Below are 20451 nucleotides of genomic sequence, written 5' to 3' on the forward strand. Positions count from 1 at the left end.
ATGGAATATCCTTCTGAAAAAGAATCTCACACTTCTTTCAGCATAGTTCCTAAGCATTACCAGCACATCCTGGCTTTGGCATTCACAGTCAAAGAGATCAATGAAAACCCTCACCTCTTACCCAATCTCACTTTGGGCTTCCACATCTATGACAGCTATTGCAATGCAAGGAGGACTTATCATGCTACAATGCTACTTTTATCCACAGAGGACAGATTTATCCCTAACTACCTATGTGAGCAACAGAAAAATCTAATAGCAGTCATTGGGGGAGTGGATGCCCCAATTTCCATGAATGTGGCGACACTCTTGAAAAACTATAAGGTTCCACAGGTAGGTCAACTCTGCTTTCTCTTTCCCTCCCTCCCTCTATGTGACCCCCCACATTTCCTATACTATTATTTCAAGACATTACTGAGGGCCTTAAAAATACTGAGACTTCCTTTATATGAATCTTACATGGAAACTGAGTTTTAGGATCCTGTTTCTGATATGGTTTTTAAGATGCTGTGAATGCTGCTGTTTCTTTGTGTTACTGAATTTATTTCAGGAGTTTAAATGTGCTATTTTGGGTTGTTAGTTGATATGGCTGGAAATGATTTTTTTTCTTTCTCAACCTGATTGGCATCTGGTTGGGGTTTGTTTCATATTTCCTTATTTCGCTGCTGTCATTGGTCAAATAACGTGCCTAACTGGGCAATAAGAATTTTGCTCTGAGAGTGTTGCTGTAATCCAGCAATTATAGATGCAAAGTCAGTGCATTTTCCTCTCAGCCATAAATCCATTTGATGGCTATTTATCAGTGTATATTCTTTCAGCCTTGAATCCCTAACTTGAGCATTGGAATAGTCAAATTCAGTTCCCTGACATTGTATTTCTAAGGGCTGCTAATATAATGTATGGGTGGAATTCACTGACAAAATCCATTCATCAATGGAAATTGGAGCAAGGTGGGGGGGTGTTGGTTTTTTTTTGCAATTTTCTTGCTTCCTTATGCCCCCAAACTTGAAAATATCTGCTGGGGGGGTCCCCAATCCTCTTTAATTGATATATTCCATTCTTCCTAGAGATGGAATTGTGATAATTCATGCTCTGATGGATAGCCATCTGTCCTGTGGTGCTTAGCAGAGATTCTTGCTTTGCAAGGGCTTGGACTAAATGACTCTTGGGTCCCTTTCAACTCTACAATTGTATGAGATTCTATAGTTGGCCTCCATCAGCAGAGGTGAAAGCACTGGTTTCCAATTTCCATGAATGGTTTTGAAAACTTCAATATGCAACATGCATTCTATTTTTACAACTTTTCTTTCTCTCCCCTAAAATCCCTTTAGCTCATATATGGCTCTGCTCCATTGAAAACAGATGGAAACCCAGGAATTTCATTCTACCAGATGGTTCCTCATCAAGCACTTGAATACACAGGAATTCTCTCTTTGCTTCTTTATTTCAAATGGATATGGACTGGAGTACTAGTAATGGATAATGAAAATGGTGAAATGATTTTGCAAACGGTTTTGCCGAAATTTTCCCAGAGAGGTGTCTGTTTTGACTTTATAAAAAGAATTCCTATGTTTAGGTCTGCCACTGAATTTGATGAATTTCTTGAAGATGGATTAAAAATACATAAGGAACTTCTGAATAGTACAGCCAGTGTGGTTGTGTTTTATGGTGACTCTTATTCCATGATGATTTTGAGATGGATTCCATATTTTGCAGAACATCCACCAAGTCTACCAAAAGGTATAGTGTGGATAACAACCGCTGCAATGGAACTTACTTCACTGCTCTATCAAAAGAATTTGGGCATAGAAATATTCCATGGTGTCCTGTCCTTCACAATCCATTCCAATGACATACCAGCATTCAAAGCATTTGTTGAGAGCAAAAATCCTTTAAGCACAAAAGGAGATGGTTTCATCAGAGACTTCTGGCAACAGGCCTTTGACTGTGTATTCTCTGATCCAAATGTGGAAGATGTGATGGGGAATATTTGTACTGGGGAGGAGAAACTAGAGAGCCTTCCTGCTCCATTCTTTGAGATGAGCATGAATGGCCACAGCTACAGCATCTACAATGCTGTCTGCGCTGTAGCCCATGCTTTGCATTACATGTCTTCAACAAGATTCAAATATCAAGTAATGGAAAGAAGATTTGGATGGAAGTACCAGAATCAACAACTGTGGCAGGTAACATGCTCAACATTATCAAGAGGCAGAGGACCATAAGTGTACTACAATAGTCCTTAATTTGTGTCCTTAATGTTTCCCCAATTCCTTCCCATCCTAAGGTATATAACATATATCGCTTTAATAAGTCTTCTTCCTTCCCGCCCTTAAATTTCTGGATGGTTTCCAAATTACTGTTTGATTTTCTCAACTCGCCAAGTCCACCCAACTGGTCATGCCCCCCAGATGTTGTTTGACTACAATTCCCATCATCCCAGAACTCTTACTATATTGACTGGGGCTAATGGCAGTTTTAGTGAAAGTCCTGCTCCATATTTTGTAATAGGTAGAAATTCTGTTATGAATTTGGTGCATCTAATTCATTCTGTTAAATTAAGAGAGAGTGTGGTGTAGTCGTAAACTGGTGAACCGTGTTCGCGTCTCCGCTCCTCCACATGCAGCTGCTAGATGACCTTGGGCTTGTCACACTTCTTTGAAGTCTCTCAGCCCCACTCACCTCACAGAGTGTTTGTTATGGGGGAGGAATGGAAAGGAGAATGTTAGCCACTTTGAGACTCCTTTGGGTAGTGATAAAGCGGGATATCAAATCCAAACTCTTCTTCTTAATGAGCCTGAACCAGGCCTTCTGGGAGTAGATCTACATGAATATGTATGCCCCTTGAAGTCACATATTTTATTTAAAAATAATAATACATAGAAACAGAAGTTTCAGAAACTTCAGAAACATGCTTTAAAGTCAATTTATAAGAACTCTCCCTGCCCTCTTCATTACCATCTTTATTAAAATTTACTACCCTTGGTATAGGTTTCTATATGTTCATCTTTTTTTTTTTTTGTATTTTTAATGCTACCTTCCAAGTGGGTGCATATACATTAATGAGTTAGGCAGTTGAATCACATTTTTATTTATTTTTTAAAAAAATACATTCTGGTGTCAGAAGTCGGCTCTGACTGTGTCAACCCAAACTAAAATGGTGTTAACCTTATTGACTATTGAAACATTAACCGTGTTTCAACACTCTGAAAAATATAGAAACCAAACCTTCAGAACCTAACGTGCTTTAAAGTCAATTTATTAGAATTTCTTCCTCCTTTTCGGAATTACAAAGAGTGAGCTTCTTTATCATGAATACTTTCTCACTCAGAAACCATAAACAAGGTATGACTTACTATCAACGATCCAACTGCAGCCTTTTCTCAACTCTTCCCTTTTTCTCTTCAAACCAGCTACATAATTTTCTCAGACGTGTCTCTTTTAACAACAGTGGTGGGGACAAGATTTCCTTTGATGAGAATGGAGAGTTAGTGGCTGGATTTGATGTGATCAACTGGATTGTTTCCTCAAACCAATCATTTCATAGAGTGAAGGTTGGGAATGTTGATCCCAACCAACAGTTGACCATCAATGGGGATGCCATAACTTGGCCGAACCATTTTAACCAGGTAAGTCTCAATGGTCTGGTTTGTAACTTTTTAGAAAATAGAAAAACTACACTGGATGGATGGATGGAAGGATGGCAAAGATATTCCTATCTATATTAATTGAGAAGTTGTTTTGGGGAAGTATAAAAAGCAAAACTCTATATCTTGTCTGTTTTGTGTATTCATGAAATCAGAATCTACGCCATTAACCAGGCTCCATCCTTTCCAAAAGATGGTTTCTTAACAGTCTGTTGTACTATAATTATCATGTTGATTAGCAAAATTAGCAATGCATTACTGAAAGAAAGCATCACTTAAGAACACCTAAAAGTTGCCTTAAATATTCTAATCTCAAAATTCTCAAAATTACTATTCTGGGTTCTCATGTTTGGATTAGTCTCAGCCTCTTTCCTTATGTACTGAGCGGTGCCATCCCGGAACTAGGAAAAGAGTGAAAGATGGGGAGCCATTTTGCTGTTATGATTGCATCCCATGTCCAGAAGGGAAGATTTCGGCTCAGGAAGGTGAGTATTCTGCACAAACTGTACAGTTTAAAAGTGAATGGCTTTAGCTGGAATTCATAGGAATGTGCCTACGAATTAACGACTATATACCAGGTTTAGCATGTGATTGAAATGTTTATTAAGCCTGTAGGTAGTTGCTGAAGAAGAAACTGGTTTGTGTCTGTGATTATTTGCCTCAGAGTCCCTGTCAGGGAAATATGTTGGGTATTAAGTACAGTGGCTTTTGTACAGTAGCTAGATAATGGGCAGTACTAATAACAGTTTATCAGAGAATATAACTTCCAAATGTATGATCAAGCTTCAAACAAACACACACAGAGAGAGAGAGAGAGAGAGAGAGAGAGAGAGAGAGAGAGAGAGATCAAAAATGAATTTCTGACTTATCATCAATGGCAATAAGCCTGAAAGAAAAAGTTTTAGGAATGAACTTAACTTGGTCCAGTCTTTGAAGAGTGTTTAGATCCTTCAATTGTTGCAAAAGCAGGAGACCGATTCTTTATGATAGGTAGACCCCACATTCTATCCATCTGACACAAGACACACTGATACAGATACATTTACGTGATAAAAATGGAAATTTACAGATAGAAGGAATAAATGAAAACTTAAGAGAATACATGACCAACCTAAATAGAACAGCACAGACAAAAATAATTGGAAATTAAAATAAAAAAAAGTTTAGAGTTTTTGCTCTAATTTTTTTATCTATTAACAGGGATTGCAACTTTTTGTTCCAGGAGAGGACTTTCAAAATTACTATGCTTTGCATTTTAATAAAATGAAAATAATATCTATCTAGTTTAGAAGTTAAAATGTGAGGTTTTTATCTGTTACACCAAGGTTTAAAAAATCCTTCCAACACTACACAAAATAGCCATAACTCCTAGCCTTATTTTGCTTACAGATTATAGTATTCTAACACACAATGTTCCTCGCAGATGTCAGTTAAAACTCCACACACACTACTTAATAGGGCTTTCACCAGACAAGACAGGAAAAATTCATAATTAAATTTAATATGTTGTTCATTAGAATACAAAAACCATTGCATATTAAATAATAACAATTAAAACATAGTTCAGATAATTTCTACAGAATATGTGCTCACTCTCCCTGATTAATACCAAATATTTTCTTTTTCAGACATGAATGAGTGTAATATATGCTCAGAAGAAAAATGTCCAAATAGTAATCAGGATATGTGTATTCCCAAGAAAATAACCTTTTTATCCTATGAAGAACCTCTGGGCATCAGTTTAGCCTGCAGTGCTTTTGCTTTTTCCTTCATCACAGCTTTGGTTCTGGGAACATTTTTGAAGCACCACCACACACCCATTGTCAAAGCCAACAATCGGGACCTCACCTACACTCTCCTCATTGCCCTTCTCTTCTGCTTCCTTTGTGCATTGCTATTCATGGGAAAGCCTGAGAAGGTGACATGCCTCTTCCGACAAACTGCTTTTGGCACCATCTTTTCAGTGGCTGTATCTTGCGTGTTGGCAAAAACCATGACAGTGGTTTTAGCTTTCATGGCCACCAAGCCAGGATCCAAGATGAGGAAGTGGGTGGGGAAGAGACTGTCTATTGCCATTGTGGTTTCCTGTTCTTTTATTCAAGGAGGCATCTGTACTGTGTGGTTAGCATCCTCACCCCCATTCCCAGATGTTGACATGAACTCAATGGTTCAAGAAATTGTACTGGAATGCAATGAGGGATCCGTGACTATGTTTTACTGTGTCCTGGGCTACATGGGCTTCCTGGCTCTTGTCAGCTTCACTGTGGCTTTCCTTGCCCGGAAGTTACCTGACAGTTTCAATGAAGCCAAGTTTATCACTTTCAGCATGTTGGTCTTTTGCAGTGTTTGGCTGTCCTTTATTCCCTCCTACCTCAGTACCAGGGGGAAATACATGGTTGCAGTGGAGATCTTTTCTATCTTAGCCTCTGGTGCTGGTCTCCTGGGATTCATCTTTGCCCCCAAATGCTATATTATTGTGTTGCGGCCTGAACTAAATAACAGGGAACATCTAATAAGAAATAAGACCTAAGGAATCTGAGTGCCTTCAATGTACTTTATTTTGCTTGTTTGTTAGTTTTTTATTTATAAAAAATGTTGAACTATATAAATTTTCCCATATCCTCCCACATTCTCTGAACATTTAAATTTTATTTGGAGAATTTAATTAAGATTTTGCAGCCAAAAAGGGAGGGGGGAATATATGTATCCTGCCCCTGCATTTATTGTTCAGGCAACTCCCCATTTACTTGTGGGTTGCATTACTTTCTTTCCTGTAGCCCTTTTGAACCCCTTAGGATGTTTTTTTTTTTTAATGTTATTAAGTCAGCTGAAAACACCCACCCTTCGAAAGAAACACTGAGGACTGGGGGCAAGAGCTGATCATGAAGCAACACAGAACCAACTTGCATGATGTCAGTATTTCATTCTCTCATCGCAGGATCATGTGAACCTCTGATTACATTCCATAACACTGTAAGTGTGGGAATGGAAGTCAGAGTTTCTGTTCCCACACTTACAGTGTTATGTAATGTAAACAGAGGATCATGTGATCCTGCGATGAGAGTATGAAATACGGAGCAGTCACCGTTCGTGATTGATTCTGGTGCGACACGACATCTGTGTAAAGACAGAAGCCTGTGTATTGAGCTCCAGAAGCTCAATAAACAAGCTTCTGTCTTTACACAGATATCGCATCACACCGGAATTGATCACGAACGATGACTGCACACGCTGACTGGAACAAAGTGTGATCAAGCATCCTATACCTCCAGCTATAAGGCGGTATATAAATTCAAAAAATAATAATAATAATCTTGAAGACCTGTGTTTTATCTTGGTGTTCTGATTTTACTTGTCAGAGATAATAAAGACCTCATCCATTTTCTTGAATGGTGTGTTCTCTAAACTATTAATCCTATTATTCTGACTGCTGATGTGGGATACATGCCATGAGATTAAAAATCCTTGTTAATATCCAGAACTGTGCATGCATGTGCACACACACATATATCACAGCTCCAATGTAACACGCAGCAAAACTACTTTTTATGCACCAACATTATCTAGGACATGTTTCTAGGAGTCACATGTTTCTGGGAGTCACAAATGATTCCTGAGTGCAGGGTGGGGACCACAGTTGGACAAACTATCCCAGAAGGAAGGAGCATGACATGTCCCCCACCAGAGGTGTTATCCATGCCTTAACATCCCATACAACCCCCATTAAAATATAATTGCTATAAACACAATTTCTACACGATATGTGGAGTTTTTAAAAAATATATTAAGACCACCTATTTTCTTTTTCAGATATGAATGACTGTAACATATGCTCAGAAGAAGAATATCCACAAAATAATCAATATATGTGTATTCCCAAGAAATTAGCTTCTTGTCCTTTGAAGAACCCTTGGGAATCAGTTTAGCCTCTTCTGCTCTTTCCTTTTCTTTGATCGCATCCTTAGTCTTGCAAACATTTTGAAGCACCACCACACACCCATTGTCAAAGCAAACAACCAATACCTCACCTACACTATCCTCCTCTCCTTCCTGCTTTCCTTCCTTTCTGCGTTGCTATTCATCAGATGGCCTGTAAAAGTTGTTTGCCTCCTCTGACAGATTGCTTTTTGTATCATCTTCTCAGTGACTCTTACTTGTGTGCTGGCAACAACCATCAGAGTGGCTTTGGCTTTCATGGCCGCCAAGCCAGGATTCAGGATGAAGAAGTAGGTGGGGAGAGACTGGTCATTGTTGTTTCCTGCACCTTTATTCACGCTTGCATTTGTACCATGTGGCTGGCATCCTTACCTCATTCTCAGATATTGACATGAACTCAGTAGTTCAAGAAATTGTACTAGAATGTATGGAGGGATCTGTGACTATGTTTTATTGTATGCTGGGCTACATGGCCTTTGTTGTGGCCTGAGTTAAGCAGCAGGGAACATTTAATAAGACATAAAGCCTGAAAGGTTTGTGTATATGCATCGTCTGAGACAGCTTCAAATCTAGACAGCAGAGCACTGAGCCATTTCCCTCTCAGCAGCTACACTGCATAAATATTTGCACAGGTCTCCTGATATTTCTAATTTGGAAAAAAAATATCTTGGAAAAACAAACTAAGATATATCTAAAATTAAAAACGTGTATGTATTCACCCTTTGCATTTCACAATATCTTTCTTCAGCCTCTCATTATTGTGGATTTTTGAGAGGATATTTACGCAAAAGGTGTAACCACACTCACTGTGGCCACACTCACATGCACAAGTGCCATATTGGTAACTGTCATAAAGTATAGAATAAAATGTCCCTATCTTTCTGTTTGTGACTCCAAGTTCTGCCATCCCTTCTTAGCTAAGAATGAATATTTCAGTTCAAAAAGTGTGACAAACAACCTGTCCTGGTTCTACAGGGACTTCCCATCTTATACTTAGCAATTAACTTCAGAATTATCTTGTCAGAAGAACAGAAATTAATTCTGTTGTTTATTCAAATCCCTGTGGATTTTTGGTGGCCACTAGCAAAACAAAGAACAAAGCCCATGAAGAATGTCATAAATATACCCAGTATAATTCAGAGGTAGGGCGAGGGACTGGGAACAGGCAAAGCTCCACAGCTTCAGGCCTCTGGGAAACATAAAATGTTCAATTCGGGCAGTTTTAGTTGCAGGTGCTGTAATGATTGTTCTGTTGAAGAAGATAGGAGATTTTGGATGTAGATTGAATATTTTTCCTTGTACTTAGAATGGCAGTTTTAGTCATCTTGCTACTGGTCCTGTTTCCTCAAACAGGATGTGAAGATCCCATTGTTCAATGCAGTGTCCATTATCCACAGCATCCAGTTCACATGTATCATCAGAAAGGAGATCTCATCATTGGTGGCATCGCTTATCATGGCAGCTTTGTCAGCAGTAAAAGCGAATTCAAAGAAGAACCCCTACCAACATTATCAGAATCGGTTGTGTAAGACCTTAATGGTTGTTTATGTGCCAGTGAATTCTGTTTTAGTAAAGTGGATGGTGTGAGCAGCTTATGCAGAATGAAAATGTTGGTAGTGTGAATGTGTGTGAGTGTGTTAAATAACACCTTGTTTTAAAAAATGGAAGGGTTATGGGTGCTCGTATAGTCCAACTTTGTTCAGTAGGGGACATCTTGAAACTAAGCCATCCATAACAGAAGCTGTCCAGCCTCAGCTTAAATACCTCCAGCCAAGAGCAGCTCACCACCTCCCAGTCTGTTCCTCTCCCAAACAGCTTTTACTGCTTGGTTTCCCCCCTAAGATTAGCCAATATCTACTCCTTTGCAGTTACCACCTGCCACACTAAGCCAGGCCTAATCTGGCCTGCTGGTTGGTTAAATCCGGCACTTTATTTCCTGGGTTAAAATCTTAAAAAATCCTAAAACAAGCTCAATCCTAAAAAAAGTTCAACAACTCTGGTCAGCCCTCACGCAGGTTCACTTCATCAAAGTTTGGCCTTCCCACTGGAGGAAGCAAAAATAAAAGACTGCTCCACTTTCCATAAATGGTGCTTCAAGAAATATAACATGTAGATAATGTAATCATTAATTGATAGACTGAGTCATTAATGAATCAGATACTGAGCACATGTGGAATATCTTTCTGATACAGAATCTCAAATTAATTCTAGTGTAATACCTAAGCATTACCAGCACATTGTGGCCTTGGACTTTGCAGTAAAGGAGATCAATGAAAATCCTCAGATGTTACCCAATATCACTTTGGGCTTCCACATTTATGACAGCTATAACAATGCCAGGAGGACCTATCAGGCCACAATGCTGCTTCTATCAACACTGGAGAGATTTATCCCGAACTACATTTGTGATAAACTGAAAAATCTGATAGCAGTTATTGGGGGACTGGATTCTGAAATTTCCATGAATATGGCAACTCTCCTGAATATCTATAAGGTTCCACAGGTAGGACAGGTTTCCCCACCACTCTATTCTGTGTGTCCCCTTTGCAAAAAGTGTGTGTGTGTTATGGGAGTTTAATTCACACTTTCTTGAATCCTACACATTTTCTACAGTGTAATTCAAAGACATCAGTGTATCCCTTCACTTTTTATATTTTTATATTTTTATATTTTTGAATAATACTTTTACTAGTTGGCTGTTACTTATATTCTTTTATGATACTCTTGTTACTGATGTTTGTTTTGTTTTACTTATATGGTTGTTTTTTAATTTAGAGACAGAGAGAGAGAGATAAAACTGCTGCTTATTGTTCACTTATAAAGAAGAAAAATTGTAAGTTAGATTGAAGGGAATATTCACATTATGTACTGCATTCCCCATTTACACAGCTGTACACAGAAAGCATAAGCACTCTGAAATTGCTTTTGCTTTATTCTGAAAATATGTTGGTGTAGTATAAATACAAAATAAAAATCTTGAGCTAAGAAGTCCTCAGTGCTTTCTCACCTTAGTCATGGACCTGTAGGTCAGCCATGGATCAGTCTATAATCTTTCAGCCCCAACTCCTTATCAAGAGAAGGGAAATAAGTAAGTTCAGTTCACTTACAGTAATGTTGTAAACATTGCCAATATAATGTATGTTTGGTATCAATGAGTGGAACAGGGAATATGACAATCATTCATAATTCTTTCTGCTCCTTTAGTCCTCTCAATCCACAAGTGTGCTTCTGAGGGGAGGGAGAAATCCACAACATTGGCCCACTTCCTATTTTGCTGAGAGGTAGCATCCATCAGTAGGGGCGGACAGCCCTGCATTCCATACAATAAGCACTATTTTGAATCCACCAAATTGCAATATAAAGTACGCTATTGTCATTTTCCCCCTCCCCATTCTCTCTGCAGCTCATCTATGGCTCCATTCCACTGATGAATGATAAAAGTCTAGGTCTTTCCTTCTACCAGATGGTCCCTAAGGAAACCCTTCAATATGCAGGGATTCTCTCTTTGCTACTACATTTCAGGTGGACATGGATTGGAGTCTTTATAATGAATGATGAAAGTGGTGAAAGATTTTTACAAACTGTATCACCAATGTTTTCTCATAGTGGAGTTTGCTTTTCCTTCATACAAAGAGTCCCTATGTTGACTTCTATTGATGAAATTAAAGAAATACTTGAAGAGGGGGCAAACATACATAATGAAGTCAGGAATAGTACAGCAAATGTGGTTGTTTTTAACGGAGAATCTATTTCCATGTTTTTTTTGAGATGGCTTCCATATTTTGCACAACATCCACCAAGTCTACCAAAAGGAATAGTGTGGATAACAACAGCTGAAATGGAGCTCACTTCACATGTCTATCAAAGGGATTGGGATACCCAAATATTCCATGGTGTCCTGTCCTTCACAATCCACTCCAATGACTTGCCAAAATTCAAATCATTTGCTGAGAGCCAAAGTCCTTCCAGTGCAAAAGCAAATGGTTTTATCAGGGACTTCTGGCAAGGGGCCTTTGGCTGTGTTTTCCCAAATCCAGATGTGGGAGATGTGGAGGGGGATATTTGCACTGGGGACGAGAAACTGGACAGCCTTTCAGCAACATTTTTTGAAACCAGCATGTCTGGCCACAGCTACAGCATCTACAATGCTGTTTATGCTGCTGCTCATGCTTTACATCACACACTGTCATCTAGACTCAAACACAGAGCGATGGAAAGAAGAGAGGGACTGAAATGGCAAAATCAACAGTTGTGGCAGGTAACGGACTCAACATGTTCAAGTGGCAGAGAGGCACAACCATGGTACAGTATGCCACAATCTGTATAATAAAACTAACTCCCCGCAACTCTTCCAGCGCTCATCTTTCAATTTTTCTTCATATTCAATCAACTAGTGTTGAAATAATAGACTATCAGTCTACTCTGATTCACTCTTTTTTGTCAGTGTACTTAGGTGTATAAACAATGTACACTTTTACACTTTTGCTGATCAGTGTAGGGTATTCTTCTGTGATCTCTGGGTATATTAATGTGAGGTATGTAGCTTTTATCTTCCTGGGTTGTGTGTATCACACTTTTTGGGCCTCATAATGAGATACCATCTTGCTCATGGGTAGTAAACATGATGCCCTTCATACATTGTTGGATTGCAAATCCTATCATCCATGACTATTGACAATACTATCTGGGGTGCTGAGAGCTGTAGTCCAACAGTATCTGGAAGTGAATACCAAATTGGCAAGCATTGGTCTAGCTTGTGCTTTCTTCATGAGCGGTGGACTCATAATCTGTTGAACCGGGTTCGCGTCTCCGCTCCTCCACATGCAGCTGCTGGGTGACCTTGGGCTAGTCACACTTCTCTGAAGTCTCTCAGTCTCTCTCACCTCACAGAGTGTTTGTTGTGGTGGAGGAAGGGAAAGGAGATTGTTAGCCGCAGCAGAGACTTAAGGACAAAAGCTTTCACAGGAATAACTATGATAGGGTTTGAACAGGTGGACAGGAGGAAATATGTTTGCTATTAAAGGATTCCTCTTTTATCCCTAGTTTTTTTATCAGTAAAATAAAGGTGTCAATTCTGTTAAAACTTTGGTGCATTGATTGAATTCCTGTCTTTCTGTAGTCTTTTCTCACTAGAAAACCCTAGACATTAGACCTCAACTTCTAACTTCAGCCTTTTCTAAACTATTGATTTTTGCTATTCAACCTAGTTACATCACTTTCTCAGAAATGTCTCTTTTAACAACAGCGGTGGGGACAAGATTTTCTTTGATGAGTTTGGGGAGTTAGTGGCTGGATTTGATATAATCAACTGGATTGTTTCTTCAAACCAATCATTCCACAGAGTGAAAGTTGGAAGGGTGGACCCCAACAAAGTATTCACCATCAATGCAGATGAGATAACATGGTATAGCACGTTTAACCAGGTAGGATCCAACTGTCAGCAATTTGAAAAGACATCCAGTTTTGAATAAATACTGATGCTCTGCCCTGATGTGTAAAATAATTTTTGTCAGACAGTGATGAAAACTATAAAATCTGGAGGCAGGGGATTACACTGAGAATGCACAATTGATGAACTGTTGGGAAAATGGGATTCCACAAGTGGCTATTATTCCACAATTAGTCAGCTTGAATTCCAAACTGGGAGAAAGTTGGGCTATAACGAGATCAAACAAATAAACAAACAAACAAATCTTTCTATATTCTTGCTTTTATTCATGGAGAAAAGGTTCAGAGAAAATTGTATATAGAATTTAATCATATCTCTATTGGTTTAAATATACATAAGACTCTAATCTAAGTCGTTTTACATTCAGTCATGCTCTACTGGCAATGTTCAGTTCAAGCAGAAATGTTATATTTAGTGCATGTCAAATATCTGAATAAAACACGTTTGTGTGTGAAAACAAAATATTTATAAATTTTGAATTATTTATTGAATAAAAGCACATACAGGAAGTAACATAGGGAATCAATATGCAGGTAATGTCATTCATACACACACACACACACACACACACACACACACACACCATGCATTACTGAAAGGAGATAAAGTCAAACCTTGGTTTTCGAATGTCTTGGTTGCCAAATGTTTCGGAAGCCAAACACTGAAATCCCAGAAGTGAATGCTTCCATTTTTAAATGCACCTTGGAAATCAAACGGCTTCTGAGCAGCATTTTTCTTTTTTTCTTATTCATTGAACTTGCTGACAGCCCTTTGATCCTCAGTTTTTAAACCTTTCAGAAGTCAAATGGATTTCCAGAATGGATTAAATTCAAAAACCAAGGTTCCACTGTATAATTTAGGACAATCAGAATATTTTGGGGTCTTTTTCTTAACTCACTGTTCTCAGCGTTATTATTGTGCTCTCTCACTTATGCCTTAGCTGCAGCCTCTTTCTTTATGTAATGAGAGGTGCCACCCCGGCTTTAGGAAGAAATTGAAAGAGGGAGAGCCATTTTGCTGTTATGATTGCATCCCCTGTCCAGAAGGGAAGATCTCAGATCAGGAGGGTAAGTATTATGTGTATATTGTACAGTGTTGCGAAATAGAAGGGATCTGCCTGAAAGACAGAGGAATGTGCCTGTAAATTTAGGACTCTATCAGGATTACTTCAATTTTCAAAGGTGAACAATTGAAATGTTTGTTAAGTGTGGCCTGGAGCGAGCTGCTGAAGAAAAAACAATCAGGCGTATGTGATCATTTGCCTCAGATTATTCAAAGCAGGTTCTGCTAATAAAGTATAATAGCTTCTGAGTAGTGATGGGCAGTTCTGGTGATAACATAGCAGAAAAGATAACTTTCAGGGGTAAGATTGAGCTTTGCATGAGCAGGCAGCGACAGCCCCAGCCCCCAGGGACCATAAGGAAGGAATAAAGACTCTGACAACGTTATATGGAATTAAAATTAGGCCACAAGTTTATTAAATTTCCAAATGTAGGAAGACCTTGGCTTAGGCCTTGGGCGTGTCTCCCTCCCAGCCCCCCAGCCGGGGGGAACTGGGGCTCATCAGGGTAAATGGGATATGGGGTGCACTACGAGACATAAGTGTAGCAGGCAGCCAAGCCCATATCCCCGCACGCAGGGTAGTTCACTAACGACCTTTCAGTGTATGGCCAGTGACATCCATATATATATAACCCCTTTAAGAGGGGGACCCGGGAATCGCTGCCGCAGGGGGGTGAGTTACCACTTCATGTGTGCCCCCCCCCCATATAGGGAGGAAATTACTAAAGGATTCCACCCAAGGCCATAACTTCCAAAGTTGTGAGAAATTGCTAAAGGGAAGACAAAACCTGCCAATGCAGGAAAATTTCTTGCAGGTCCTTCAACAGCAACCAGTCAAAGACCATAGCAGCACCCACTAAGCAGGAAGAAAAAGTTAACCTGCAAACAAGAAAACATTAAACTAAGGGAGGGGAGGGAGGGTGAATCTCCAGAGCTGACTGCCTGGCTATTGTTGGCTTCACCCCCTATTTATAAATGGGCCTGGCCCCACCTCCCAGCAAGAAACTTGATTACAGAGGCTGGGCATGAATCTCCAAAATTAACACTGAGAGGCAAGCCAGCCCCTGTTTGCCAGTAAACTCCCTGGGAACTGTAGCACCAAGCGCAATCCCACAAAGGGCACCCACAGTGTAAAGGGTGAGTGCTCATTACCCACACACTGATGTCTCAAACATAGTTTTCTCATTTTCATTTGTGGTTACTGCCAGACTAAAAAAGCCACAGGAAAGGTGTGTGCTTTTCTTCCAGACTTACTTATGCTTTTATTAAGTTGATCCTTAATTACTATGGCTGTGAACCCCAACACCCCTAATCTGCCCTTTGGGTCCAATCAGGGATCCCAATCAGGATGGTCTACTCTGGGGCAACTCAAGTATCACAGGATCCATCCCAAATTAGTTTGGCGAGGGACTAATGTTTAATTAAACCTACAGTGGGTGGAGAGGAGGAAAAGGAGATGCCTTCCGTCCTCCCAAACAGGAGCAGAGGCAGTCAATTTTGCAGTGCATTCCTTCACAAGGGGCTTATCTGCAGGGAAGCTGCTTGTAAAGGAGAACCCTACACCATGCAAGATTGATGACTTTGTGCAACAACTTCTGGGTGGTGGCATCAATCCCACAGATACTGCTGCACAAGCAGTTTCTCTGAAGGAAACCGCTCAATACCTCTGCCAAACAGTTCTTGCACAGAGTCATCTATCCTGTGCTAGATTTATGCATGGGTTGAGCAGGCTGCAGCCCTGGGCCTCACTTACTGAATTCGTTGTCATGTTTTACCTTTGGACCCCTTATGCTAGTCCAATTTCATAAATTTAGCAAATTCCATTGAGCACAGCTGTAAAAATCTACAGCACACCATTGCAGGCTAATTTTCACTCAGACTAATTTGATGAAATTGAACAGCAAGCAAAATTTATTCTGCTGAATGTTGACTACAAAACTGTCAAAAGAAGGCAGTGAGTACGGAGGGAGCTGCAACAATGATGGGACAGCATTCACAACCTTAGACAAACTTTCTCCAAGAGACAAGTTTAGGGAGACCTAGACATTTTTGGTGAACCTACTAGCAACCAAAGAAAAGATTCACAGTGGAGTTAAGATGTTGATTCAAGAGTTTACAAAGGATGTTGACCTTAATCTAGCCAATGAACTTTTGCACTGCCACCTGTATGTCAAACAAACTCACATTGAAAAGGAAAATTTCAAACACCAAGATATGCATCAAATAATATTAAAAGAGAAAATTCAGACAGCTTTTCCAAATGTGGAAAGAATTTTCACAGGCTTCCTGTGTTTAATGGCTACAACCTCTACTTGCAAAAGATCATTTTTTTGACTAAAAAGGATAAAGAATGATTTACAGTCAACGATGTCCCAAGATTGGTTGTCTGATCTAAGCATTCTTAAACCACAACTTTCTGGTTTTAAAAGATATAATTGGTAAATTTGCATCCAAAAGAGCTTCAAAATAAAGTGTTCTGACTTTGTAGATATTGTAAGGGACACGGGTAGCTCTGTGGTCTAAACCACCGAGCTTCTGGAGCTTGTTGATCGGAAGGTTGGCAGTTCGAATCTGCACAATGGGGTGAGCGCCCATTGCTCTGTCCCAGCTTCTGCCAACCTAGCAGTTCAAAAGCATACCAGTGCAAGTAGATAAACTGGTTCTGTTGCAGTGGGAAGGTAAATGGCATTTCCATGTGCTCTGGCACTCATCATGATCCTCCATTTGCCGGTAGCAGCTTAGCCATGCTGGCCACATAATTGTTCTTATACCTAGAACAAACCAACTAAGTTTGTTCTCGGTATAAGCTTTCATGTGCATGCACATGAAAGCTTATTCCTAGAAAAAGCTTAGTTGATCTCTAAGGTGCTACTGGACTATTTTTAAATTTTTAATTTTGACTACTTTCAATTAGTAGATAAAAAAGGAGGTTCTGTTCCTCATGATCAAATGCTATTAAGTTTAGGCCTCCCAAGGTCTCTTAGCCTAGGAACTCCTGTTGTTTTAATCTGGACCTGCACCTATCTTCTATGGTACTGCTGCACCAGTGCCTTTCCTGCAGGCAGCAGCTCCCTTTGCAAGCAGCTCCCACACCCCACAGAATCAATGCATGCCCTCAACAGCTGGTGAGCAGAACTATCACTTCTGCAGGGCATCAGGCAGGCAGGAGTGTCAGGCAACATCAGGATCCTCTTTCAACCTAACTTGTCCAAGGCCCAAATCCCTCTCAAAGTGCCCAATTTGGCTCAGTACTTGAACCTCAGCCAAATCCAGAACACAATCGTATCAATGACAACAATGTAGCTGAGTTTTTGAAGAATGCTTGGATCCTACAATTGTTGTGCAACACGGAGTCCAGTCCTTTCTTATCACAGGGCTCCAGGACTATATTTTTTTTTTAATATTTCATCATCTACCTATTTCTCATACATATATACAGTTCTGGAAACCTAAGAAAGTCAATACCCCACTAGAGGTGAATCTCTAAAAATGGTACTCTATCAGTTTATGTACATGTGAAAATTTGAGCATTTTGATAAGATGGAAATTAGAGCTATCTTAGTGTAGTGGTTAGAATGTTAGTTTTCGACCTGGAAGACACAAAATTTAAATTCTTATTAAGCAGCAGTTTAATTAGGCATACCTTCTAGCCATCATTTTCATTAAGAAAATTCTAACACAAACCATTGCTTACAGATAACATTTATGGTCCCAAGCTTTAAATAAATTTTTATCAAACCAGACATAAAACCTCCAAAAAAATGCATTACCATGAATATTCCAAACAAATATCACAACACATATTTTCTTTTTAAAGATATGAATGACTGCAATCAATGTTCAGAAGAAGAATATCCAAACAATAATCGGGATATGTGTATTCCCAAGGATATAAGCTTCTTGTCTTATGGAGAACCTTTGGGGATCATTTTAGCCTGTTTTGCCCTTTCTTTTTCTTTCATCACAGCTCTGGTCCTGGGGACATTTTTGAAGCATCACAACACACCCATTGTCAAAGCCAACAACCGGGACCTCACCTACACTCTTCTCATCTCCCTCCTGCTCTGCTTCCTTTCTGCACTGCTGTTCATCGGCCGGCCTGGAAGGGTATTCTGTCTCCTTCAACAGACTGCTTTTGGCATCATCTTCTCAGTGGCTATTTCTTGTATACTGGCAAAAACTTTCACAGTGGTTCTGGCTTTCATGGCCACCAAACCAGGATCCAGGATGAGGAAGTGGGTGGGGAAGAGAATGACCAATTCCATTGTGGTTTCCTGTTCCCTTATTCAAATAGGTATCTGTACTGCTTGGTTGGGATCCTCACCCCCATTCCCTGATGTTGACATGCACTCAATGGCTAAGGAAGTTGTACTAGAATGTAATGTGGGATCTGTGACTATGTTTTACTGTGTCCTGGGTTACATGGGCTTCCTGGCTCTTGTCAGCTTCACTGTGGCTTTCCTTGCCAGGAAGTTACCTGACAGTTTCAACGAAGCCAAGTTCATCACTTTCAGTATGCTGGTCTTTTGTAGTGTTTGGACATCTTTCTTTCCAAGCTACCACAGTACCAAGGGAAAATATATGGTAGCTGTGGAGATCTTCTCTATCTTAGCCTCTAGTGCTGGACTTCTGACTTGCATTTTTGCCCCAAAATGCTACATTATTGTGTTGCAGCCTGAGCTGAACAACAGGGAACATTTAATAAGAAATAAAGGAAGCCTGCCAGAATAACGAATTTATCTGGCCAATGTTTGTGCCTGTTTAACATATGGAAAAATAGTAGTCCACAGCTGGGATGCTATGTCTGACAAGGCACTGTTTGCAACCAACTGTAAATCATAGAGTAATTTTTGCTTTATCTCTAGTTAGTCTGCAAATAGCGGTTTTTTCGTCTTGCGAAGCAAGCCTATTGACAGCTTAGCGGATTAGCGCTACAGCTGTCAAGCGGCTTATCAGCGGAAAAGGGCGGAAAAAGCGAAAAAAGCCGCGGGGGGACGCAAGACTTTTTCGTCTTGCGAAGCAACCCTATAGGGAAATTCGTTTTGCGAAGCGCCTCCAAAACGGAAAACCCTTTCGTCTAGCGGGTTTTCCGTCTTGCGAGGCATTCGTCTTGCGGGGCACCACTGTAATATGTGTCAGAGGCTTTATGCTGTCAAGCTGGCATAGAGAAAACTCCAGGCTCACGGCCAGTTCCAATCTATTTGATTTATTGACAAAGTTCAAAAGTACATCTCCAGCGTTTCAATTTACATCCTGCCCTTTTGGCACAGTTGCCGCGTCTACTTTTCCCCCCCTTTTCTTTACCCAGCATGCAAGTCTGCGGAAACCCCACCCCTGACTTCCTCTGTGTACAGAATGACTTGTTCCAGGCTCTCTTTTTTTTTTAAGGCTCTCTATAAGTGCTGGTTTCTGTTCTTGAATCTTTTCCCGTTTGCCTCTCCCTGACACCCACCCCCTCCTCAAAGGCCCCCTCCCGCTCCGGAGACCCGGCTGTACCCCCATCTCTTTCCTCGGAGGTGGGAGGGGAGAATCCCGCGAAACTACCCTCTTCCTCATCCGTCTCTTCGAACACCCCCCTCCAACCCCCAATTCCTGGTGTTCCCCAGTCTACGCCTTCGTCTTCTTCCTCCTCCTCGTCCGATGCTGGGAAACCTTCGAATTCCTCTTCGTCGTCTGTTGTTTCGAACACCTGTTGTAAGGACCTATCCTTGCCTTTGGGTTTGTCAGGGAAAACATTGTGGAACTCCTCTACCAGTTCCTTGTCAGAAATACTGTCTTCCGGGACCCAGGTATTCTCCGATGTTGGGGCCCCTTCCCAAGCCACCAAATATTCCAAATTTCCCCCTCTCCAATGAGACTCCAGTATTTCCATAACCTCGTTGCACTGCTCCCTTTCCTCCATTTCGGGTGGTGGGCCTTCCCCTCCCCCACTACCCTGCCTCCTTCCCCCCTCCCTGTAGGGGAACAGCAGTGACCTGTGGAACACCGGGTGGATTCTCATGCTCTCTGGCAACCTGAGCTTAAACGCCACCGGATTTATTTGTTGGATAACCTCAAAGGGCCCCACCTTCCTGGGCTTGAGTTTCTTGCAGCCCCCTTTCCAAGGCAATCCTTGCGTGGACAACCACACCTTGTCCCCAACCCTGATAACCTCCCCCTGTTGCCGATGTTTGTCGGCTTCCTTCTTGTATAACTCCTTAGCCCTTTCCAAATTCAACTGCAGCTGTCTGTGGATCGCTTCCATCTCCTCCACAAACTGTTCGGCCGCTGGAACACTCCACGACTCCTCCCCCCTCCCAGGGAAGGCCCTTGGTTCAGTTGGTGCCGCACAGCAAACTCCTTGCTAAAAAAGGAGGC

At 40.7% G+C, this 20451-nt stretch overlaps 2 protein-coding genes across 2 annotated transcripts; both read left to right on the forward strand.

Moving 5' to 3' along the window:
* Positions 1–6177, forward strand: LOC128398868 (vomeronasal type-2 receptor 26-like). The gene is made up of 5 exons (XM_053360130.1): positions 1–333; positions 1332–2186; positions 3414–3629; positions 4006–4132; positions 5276–6177. The coding sequence occupies exons 1-5, from the start codon at positions 1–3 to the stop codon at positions 6175–6177; spliced, it is 2433 nt and encodes an 810-aa protein (XP_053216105.1).
* A 2713-nt stretch (positions 6178–8890) lies between these two features.
* Positions 8891–18825, forward strand: LOC128398869 (vomeronasal type-2 receptor 26-like). Its single transcript, XM_053360131.1, has 6 exons — positions 8891–9108; positions 9795–10086; positions 10987–11841; positions 12791–13006; positions 13973–14099; positions 17912–18825. The coding sequence occupies exons 1-6, from the start codon at positions 8891–8893 to the stop codon at positions 18823–18825; spliced, it is 2622 nt and encodes an 873-aa protein (XP_053216106.1).
* The last annotated feature ends 1626 nt before the right edge of the window (positions 18826–20451 follow it).

This window comes from Podarcis raffonei, chromosome 13 (assembly GCF_027172205.1).
Source record: "Podarcis raffonei isolate rPodRaf1 chromosome 13, rPodRaf1.pri, whole genome shotgun sequence".
Taxonomy (NCBI): Eukaryota; Metazoa; Chordata; class Lepidosauria; order Squamata; family Lacertidae; genus Podarcis; species Podarcis raffonei.

Bases quoted from the DNA above. Each gene is read 5' to 3' on its own strand.
- LOC128398868 (XM_053360130.1), top strand. From the start codon at position 1: ATGGAATATCCTTCTGAAAAAGAATCTCACACTTCTTTCAGCATAGTT. The intron at 334-1,331 runs GTAGGTCAACTC...AAATCCCTTTAG, and splicing joins AAAACTATAAGGTTCCACAG to CTCATATATGGCTCTGCTCC. The intron at 4,133-5,275 runs GTGAGTATTCTG...TTTCTTTTTCAG, and splicing joins GAAGATTTCGGCTCAGGAAG to ACATGAATGAGTGTAATATA.
- LOC128398869 (XM_053360131.1), top strand. From the start codon at position 8,891: ATGGCAGTTTTAGTCATCTTGCTACTGGTCCTGTTTCCTCAAACAGGA. The intron at 10,087-10,986 runs GTAGGACAGGTT...TTCTCTCTGCAG, and splicing joins ATATCTATAAGGTTCCACAG to CTCATCTATGGCTCCATTCC. The intron at 11,842-12,790 runs GTAACGGACTCA...TATTCAACCTAG, and splicing joins AAAATCAACAGTTGTGGCAG to TTACATCACTTTCTCAGAAA.